This window comes from Pipistrellus hanaki (genome assembly GCF_964339955.1).
Source record: "Pipistrellus hanaki genome assembly, chromosome: 18".
Classification (NCBI taxonomy): domain Eukaryota; kingdom Metazoa; phylum Chordata; class Mammalia; order Chiroptera; family Vespertilionidae; genus Pipistrellus; species Pipistrellus hanaki.
The window spans coordinates 4,867,501-4,875,910 of NC_140520.1; the positions used below are offsets into that span (position 1 = coordinate 4,867,501).

The 8,410-nt window shown below is 58.2% G+C and overlaps 1 protein-coding gene across 1 annotated transcript in view; it reads right to left on the reverse strand.

The window, feature by feature from the left end:
- SYPL2 (synaptophysin like 2) overlaps positions 1–7,946 on the reverse strand; it is a 14,817-nt gene extending 6,871 nt beyond the window's left edge. Inside the window, 3 exon segments of the mRNA XM_084866287.1 lie at positions 572–696; positions 7,342–7,416; positions 7,582–7,946. Coding sequence (XP_084722413.1) covers positions 572–696; positions 7,342–7,416; positions 7,582–7,641 — 260 coding nt within the window. The 5' untranslated portion in view covers positions 7,642–7,946.
- Positions 7,947–8,410: the final 464 nt, after the last annotated feature.

Below are 8,410 nucleotides of genomic sequence, written 5' to 3' on the forward strand. Positions count from 1 at the left end.
CCACGGAGGCACCTGACGCCCAACTCCCCCATGCCCAGGCCCCCTGTGGGCCCCAGCGAGACAGACAAAGTGGAAAACGCACATCCCAGTACGGACAGGAGGCTGTTCACCTAACGCGGCTGCTGCTGCTGCTAGAAACGCCTGGAAAGGTGGCCCTGGCCCCACTGTCCTCCGGACGCCTGGCTCCCCTTCCTCAGGAAGACTGGCCCTCCTCCCTCCCGGGCTCCTCGTGAGCACCCACACCCGCTCTCGGGGTCTAAGTGCTACACGCTCCCTTCCCTTCCCGCTGGGAGGAGGCTCTGAGGGCGGGGAGACACGCCCCGGCTCCTGTCACCTCCACCCCAGGCCGAGGGGGTCCTTGCAGTGGCTGTCAAACACCCAAAGGTTATCTGTGGGTGGGGACGGGGTTACAACCCCGGTCTGGCTGACCCCCCTGGCGTTTGCCTCTGGTCGGTGGGTCTGGAATCCCTAAAGGGCAGGAAGGACCCCGGTCTGGAGTGACAGCCCATGGGACGGGAGGGGAAGGGGCCCAGCCGGTCAGGGACGGGGGTGCGGCCCCCACGCTGCTCACCTGAAGGGATAGCCGAACAAGACGATGATGGCGCTCACGTCCTTGGCGTCGTTGTTGCAGCGGACCATGGCTCCTGTCTCCCCGCTGTAGGAGCCGCAGCACCCGAAGGCGAAAATAGCAAAAAGCTGAGGGAGAGGGCCTTTGAGTCCGAGGCCTCCGCCGGCCGAGGTCCAGCCCTCCCAACCCACCTCTGTCCAAGCGGCGCAGATATGGGGTGTGTGTGTGTGTGTGTGTGTGTGTGTGTGTGTGTGTGTATGTGTGTGTGTGTATGTGTGTATGTGTGTGTCTGTGTGTGTGTATGTGTGTGTGTGTGTGTGTGTGTGTGTGTGTGTCGGGGGGGGGGTTCCCTTTAATGAAATCCCTCCTGGGGAGACCAGGTCTTCCGTTGGTCTTGCAGCCTCTGGTGCTGTGTGCACGGAACAGGGTGCCGGGCCCAACAGCCAAATGCATACGCTGCCTGCGAGTGGCGTCCGGGAGGGAAGAGAGGGTTCCCACATCTCCCCATTGGCTGTGCCGTGGGGGGGCCGGCCACCTGTAGCCTTCTCACGATGATGGCGAGCGCAGAGCGAGTGAGGCTTTTGGAAACTTGTGGCTCAAAGCTGGCCTTGACTTTCCTCCAGGAGAGGCACCTCGAACTAGATTCCCCTGCTCTAACCACGAGGGGGCCCGCTCGGAGTTCCTTCCATTTCTTCTTTGAAGCCATCGCTGCATCTTTACCTCAAGGCTAACTTCCTGCCTCAGTGGAGGCGGAACTGAAGGGGACAACCCCGGCGTGGCCTTCCCCAGGGGCCAGGAGGGTAGGGCGGTGCTGCACCCCCCCACCCCCACCCCCGCCGTGCACGGCCCGAAGCAGAGCTGGCTCCATCCAGCCCCGAGAAAAGCAGCTTCCACTTGCCCTCCCAGCCTCCTCCTCCCCGGTGGTGGTGTCTCCGTGGTAAGTGGTGGATGCTGCCATTTCTCAGGGTTAAGAACCGGAGGTGTTTCAGGCAACGTGAACTGTTTTCTTCTCACTGCACTGAACCTCCGAGTCTTAAGTGAAATGAAATGACCTCATCCCATGATTTTTCCCCCCTGTTTTTAAATTTCTTGATTTGAGGAGAGAGAGAGAGAGAGAGAGAGAGGGAGGGAGGGAGAGAGGGAGAGAGAGAGAAACACCTATTTGTTGTGCCACTCACTTATCCATTCATCGGTTGCTTCTTGTACGGGCCCTGACTGGGAATTGAACACAACCTTGGCATATCGGGATGACACTCTAACCAACTGAGCTACCCGGCCAGGGCTGTGGTTTTATTTTTTTTAATTTATTCTTTATTTTTAAAAAATATATTTCTTTATTGATTTCAGAGAGGAAGGAAGGGAGAGGGAGAGAGACAGAAACATCAATGACTGGAGAGAATCATTGATTGGCTACCTCCTTGATGTCCCCCACTGGAGATCGAGCCCACAACCCAGGCATGTGCCCTCGGCTGGAATTGAATCTGGGACCCTTCAGTCTGCAGGCCAACACTCTACCCACTGAGCCAAACCAGCCAGGGCGAGCCGTGGTTTTAGAATCTCCTTCTGGAGAAAGAACTTCGATTGGAAAAGGTGAGGAATTGGAGCTTCATCGTCCCACATCCTCGGCTCAGCCCCGTGTCCTTGGCTTGTTCTCATTACGCAGGGAGCTCCTTCTGCTGATTGTCCGTGTTCTGTAAGTTTCTCTCTGACTTGCCGGGGACGTGAAGCACCTAGAACACAGCTAATCTGTGTTGGAAACAGTGACGTGCACACTGGCTAAGGCCCCAACGGCATGGTGGCGGAGAGGCCTGGACTCGGAGACTCGAACCCCGGCCCCGTCACACATTAGCTGGTGGCCTCGCTCCGCTCTCTGAGCCTCAGGGTCCTCACCTGCGAAGTGAGGGGCTTGGAGGAGGTCGGCTGGAGGCCTGTCCCACTCTGCCGTCTTCTCCCTTGCTGAGGGGAAGGCTGTCACCAGCAGCAGCTGCGCCCGGCCCCAGGGCAGTGACTGGTGCCAGGGCCTCGCTCTGCCCCGCCTGGCCTGGCCCAGCCCCTCCAAATGGAGCCATGGATCCCCCTTTTAAATGTCATGGTGGGCACCTCTCTTTCTAGAAGGTTTAGTTCAGACAAACAAGACCTGTCTCCACTTCAGAAACAACACCATCACCAGGGCAGGAGGCAGCACAGCCCCTCCCCCCGATGCCTGAGCAGCCTCCTCCGGATGGGACTTCGGGCGGCTGCAGAGCCCGGTGCCATCTTTCTGCCTCTGTGTCATCCCCGTCACCTCCTCCAAGTCCCACACGGTGTCCCCGCAGACCTTGTCTCAGAGGCATTCTTCTGTCAGCTCTGTGGCTCCCCGAGTCCTCTGGGCAGTCTCTTCATGCCTCTTGGCTTCGGATGTCCAGCTGGACACCTTAGGGCATCATGTTCGAGAAAGCAAGCACAGATGGATGTGTTTTTACCCACTGGCTGTTCCGTCCGCAAAGGGCCCCTGTGGGTTCCCTGGGAGGGTGGGTCCGGTCTTCCGAACGTGGGCAGTGGAATGGGCAGGTATGAAACCTCCTCTTCACCAGCATTCCCTCCATCGTCAGAGAGGTGACGTTTATTGAGCATCTACTATCTAACACTCAGGAAGTGAGCAAACAGCAGCTGCTAGCCCAGTATGCCTGTTTCAATGAAAGTGAATGAAAATGAAATAAAATTTAAAACAGCTGCTCAGTCGTATTGGCCACATCTCAAGTTCGCAGGAGCCACTTATGACTCGCAGGTGCCACACTGGACGGCACGTCGTCGAACGCTTCCATTGTCATCGGAAGGTCTGCTGTGTCGAGGTGACAGCCTTGAGGTCCTGACGGTCCCGAACAGTGACATACGATTCTTTGCTGAGCGAAATATGCCCACAATACCTTTCACCTTAGCTGAATTCTCTTCTCTGCAGATTCTCTGACAGTAGGGAATCTAAACACCTTCTATACCGCTGTGTTAACCAGAACGTGGGATTAAGTCTGCCCCTCGCAGTCCGTGGTGCCAGGTGATGGACGGTTTGCTGCAGAGGTAGGGAGACCCTGCAGGAGAATCGCACAGGTTTGCAGAGCAGCAGAGCAAAAAGGACCTCGGAGGTTATTGGGCGCCACGGTCTCATTTCATGGAGGTGGAAGCTCAGTTCCCGGGAGATTAAGTGATTCGTCCAATGTCACATTTAGCCGACGCAAAAGCCGGGCTCAGAACTCACATAGTATCCTGCTTCCCTGTCCAGTGCTCTTCCTACTGATGTCATCCATTTATCGGCAAGTAATCACGGAGCATCTGCCTGGGGCCAGGTGCCGGAGACTTAAAGGTGAATGAGACCCTGCCTGCTCGCAGGAGTTCACACCAGAAAGGGGAGTGTCACACAGACACACAGACACACCCAGAATCGCAGTGACTGAGGCTGGGAAAGAGGCAGGGAGGACGGCAGGGAGCAGAGAGACGCCCCTTCCCCCTTTCGGCACCTGTGCAGCGTTCTGTCCTAACTGTGCCCGGTGCCTGAGCCACAGGGATGGCGGGGAAGGACCGAAAACGAGGCTCTGCATTGAGCCGTTGGGTCATAAGGACCAGGAAGCAAGAAGAGATGGCGTTCCTGAGACCAGGGGTGGGGGGCGGGTCTCTGGAGTTCTGGTGCCAGCCATACACTGCCCGCCACTCCCCCTCCTTTGGGGCGATGCGGAGGGACCTGCCAGTTTAAGGAGGAGGCTCCCCTTTGGTGCTCACGTGCTTGTGGGCATGCTCCCGGCCCGTCCTGAGAACCCGGACCTTCCTCCTCCCCCAAACCCTCCCACCATCATCTCCTCGGCGGCGGCATGGACTCAGGCGGGTGGCTCTCACAATCCCCGCACTCACTGAAGTCAGAGACCCCAGAGCCAAGTAAGTGCCTTTGGCACCTCAAAGGTGAAGGACAGACCCGGGCACACCCAGCTGACAATAACGTGGCTCCTTACGGCAACGTGACTCAGTGATCCAGGAAACCCTTTTGTACCTTCCCCACAAAGCGAGGTTTCGGCAGTGACGTTTGAGTAGCCTCCCCAAAGGGCAGGGCTAGCTGACCGTGTGCTTCAGGGGGGACGTTAGGGGGCAGGGGAGGTCGGGAAGAGGAGGGAAGGGAACCCCCCTCAGACTGCCAGGCTCACGCGGTCTTCTGAATGCTCAATGCGTTACAGATACTGCCTCCTGCCGCCCTCCCTGCCAGCCCACAGGAGACCTCGCCCTCCTCCACAGACGGGAAACCAAGGCCCCTAAGGTTTTACCACTCACCCCACGTCCCACAGCGAGAAAGCAGAGGAGACTGGATTTAAACCAAAGCCCATCTAACATCAAAGTCTGCCTTATTTTATTTTTTCCCTTTTCTTTAAGAAACAAACAAACAAACAAACAAAACTAGTTCTCCAACAATTATCATAGACTGTGCCCATATTATTTCATTATTTTAGTATAGATTTAGGGAGACCGGAATTGGAATTGAGGGGAGGTCAGTTAATTTTTGAATTTTCAAGACACACTAATAAAAAAAAAAAAATAGTATTACTTCTTCTCACCAGGATGACGACAGTAAAACCTTTGCTTCTGATAGTAATGACAACAAAAGTTTTCAATCATCAAGATTTGTGGCAGTTGTTTGTTCCCCCCCCCCCCCCCCCCTTCTAGTCAGGGGCATTTGATCCCTCCAAGCAGGAACTGAGTGAGAAACCCCACATGACATTGTCACTGTCATTTCTGGTGCTGGCTCCTCAGTGCTTTTACGTTGGCTCATCCGCAGAGGCTCAAGGCAACGACACGCATGCTCTGAGGACGGCAGTAAAAGCAAGTCAAGTCTCCTTAAGACGTTGCTTAAGGCCGAGTTCAAAGTCCGGCCTTGGGCCCCTGGAGCTAGCAGGACGGGAGAAAGGTGTATCCCCCTCTCTGAGAGATCGGGGGGTCATCAAAGGGTCATCGCGGTGGGGCAACTCTTAGGGGTCAGTGCAGCCTTTATGGGAATGTTGCGGGTGTTGGGGGCAAGGGGTGGGGAAAGGCTGGGGGCAAGGAGAGAAGGTTGAAGGAGGGCGCTTTGCAGAAACCCCCCTTGGAAGGTGATTCCGTGGTCTGGTGACCTCACTGTGTCCCCCGTGTGTTGACAGTCTCTCTCACATCCCCTTAGACCCATGTGTCTAGTTCGGTGATAAAATGGTGCTCTTCCGTGCCAGGCTGTGCTCCTCCGGATCACAGAGATTACGGAGGCTGGATGGCCCCCTCGCTCTGGACGGCAGCCACCCAGAGCCCTGATAGCATGCTTGTGTGGCCACCTCCCGTACGTGAGAGGGGCGTCCGCACAGGAAGGGAGGAGGTGAAGGCGCTCAGTCAGCAGTCTGTCCAGTTGCTCCTGAGGCAGCAGGCAGAGTGGAAAGTCCCCACCAGGGCCCAGAGTTTGCACTTGGAAGCTCCCCAGGCTGGCCCGGAGCCCCAGTCAGGGTCTCAGATATCCACCGATAACCCCGGACGCACCAGTGCCCCTGACTTCCCAACTCGGATGCTTCTCGTCCAAACGGTGGCTTAGGAATCGGCGACACGGTGCTATCTCCTGTCTTCCAGGAGTTAAAAGCCCCTTAGAACTCAGTCCTCCCCCGGGTTAACGGCAACGCGCTGCCTAGCGGACTTCTGTGCTGAAAGCACATTGACACGTGTCTCACACGCCATGTGGTGTGTGGATCGTCCAGCTAAAATCTCCCCTGTGACAGAACACCAAATGCTCCCTGCAAGCCTCCATGATTGGAGAGAGTGCCTGCACCTGTCCGCATTCCTCACTTAGACCCAGCAGGCCTTGGGCGCCGGGAAGGACAGAGAGCACAGCGGTGCCTCCAAGGACCAGGGAAGCAGGGCGATTGTATTTGCCCTGGACCGTTACGGGGGAAACTGAGGCCCTGGGCAGTGAACTCTTCAAGGTCACGGGGTAGGGCTAAGGAAGGGCACCATTACAGCACGCGGACCCACTGAGAGCAGAAGGGGACTCCAGGGCTGTCGGGATCAGCATCGGATGAATGTTGGAAACTGAAGTCCAAGGTCATTTGGCTGAAAAGGCAGGTCTGGGTCTGGAAAGCAGGACCCCAGCTTCCCAGCGTAATGGATTATATTATTCTACAAGCCACGTTTTAGCCACACTGAGGTTTTTATTCTATCTTATTTTTTCTTTCATTTAGTCCTGGAGTCATACACTCCATTCATTCATTCATTCATTCATTCATCCACTCCCTCACTCGGTTACAGGACCCCAGATTACCCTTGTGATCTCAACAGGGCACCGGCCAGCAGGGACCCTGTCCCCCGAGTGCACCTGCAGGCCCAGCCAGGTCCCGGTGGGTTTGGGTGCGGATGGTTTCCATCCTCTGCCTTCCCTCCCTCCTCTGGCATTCCTCCTCTCATCCCCCTTGCCCTCCCCCGCTCCTGCCACGGAGGAGTGGTATGTGCAGGATCAGAGTTCTGGAAAGGTTACACTCGGGTCCTCTTGCCCCGGTGAAATGTGAGCGCCCTGGGCACAGGCTCCTTGCACATAGAAGGACCGAATCCCAGGCTCCGCATGCCTCGCCGCCCAGCCAGCCCCAGCCCGCCCCTCCCCCGCCCACCTGTCGCTGCCCCCTCCCGTCCGAGGGCTGCTGGCCGCTGGACCTCCCCGCGGCCCCCGCCGCCCCCGCTCCGGCCACATTGCTTCGGGTCAGCGTCACGGCCCCAGGCGCCCGAAATAGCCCGCGGCTTGGGCGGCCACTCACCCACTGGAGAACTTTGATGAAGCCCAGCGGCTCCTCCAGCCGCCGCCAGCGCAGCCCCGCGATCAGCTGGTCCACCTGCCAAGACAGGGAGGGAGGTCCCGGGCTCAGGGCATGGGGGACCCCGGGAAAGCGCTGCCCCCTCTCCGCTTCTCCTACCCACGCCCAGGAGAAGGGGCAGAGAAGGGTCCCAACACACAGGTGGAGGGGGGCGGTGCGAGCCCCAGGGGCGCGCGGAGTTACCTGCTGGCGCCGCGACTTGCCCGCCGGGCCGCTCGCCGCCGCGGTCTCCGTGGAGGACATGCTGGCGCCGCGGGGCCCGGGCGCTGCGCGGGGGCTCGGCTGGCTGGCCCGGGGGCTGCGGGGTCCGCGGGCGGGCGGGGGACGCGGGCGGTGGCGGGGCGCGCGCAGCCCGCGGCGGCCCGGGATCCAGGCTGGCGGGGCGGATCGCTGGCGCTCGCCGGGGCCGCGGCCGCCGCGCTGCCCCTCCGGCTGCAGAAAGCCCCCGAGGCCGGTGCAAACTCCTGTCAAACTCGCCAGCGCACTCGGCCGCCCAGTCACGTGGCGCGCTGGGCACCCTCCTCCCGCCCCCCGCGCCCCTTTTGCAGCCCGCAGGGCGCCTTAAAGGGACCTGTGGCTCCTGCGGGCGGTTTGGCCGAAAGGGGCGCAAGGTCTTTGGCAGAAGCTCAGCGCCGGACGCGAGGGAGACACCGCCCAAGTCGGAAACTGGTTGGAGCTCTGGGGCGCACAGACTCCTCTCCTCGCTCATCTTTCTGTTTCCCTGGATTTGGAACCTTTTTTATCTCTCCTTTTTTTTCTTTTTCTACATCACCGTACCCAGAACCTCAGGGACTTCGAGAAGGCATTACCAAAGCTGCAATCTAAACCTAAGGTTCTACTAAGCCTTGCGCTTAGCAAATCGCTCGCTTCCAAAATCTTGGAGAGCCAGGGTGGACGACAAGGGCAATCGGATACAAATGGCTCATTTTTTTTTTTTCATTCTGTCTAGTTAGACGTTGCTTTAAATTTTCTTTTTAAGCAACAAAATGCATCCGTATGCCGTGATTTAAAA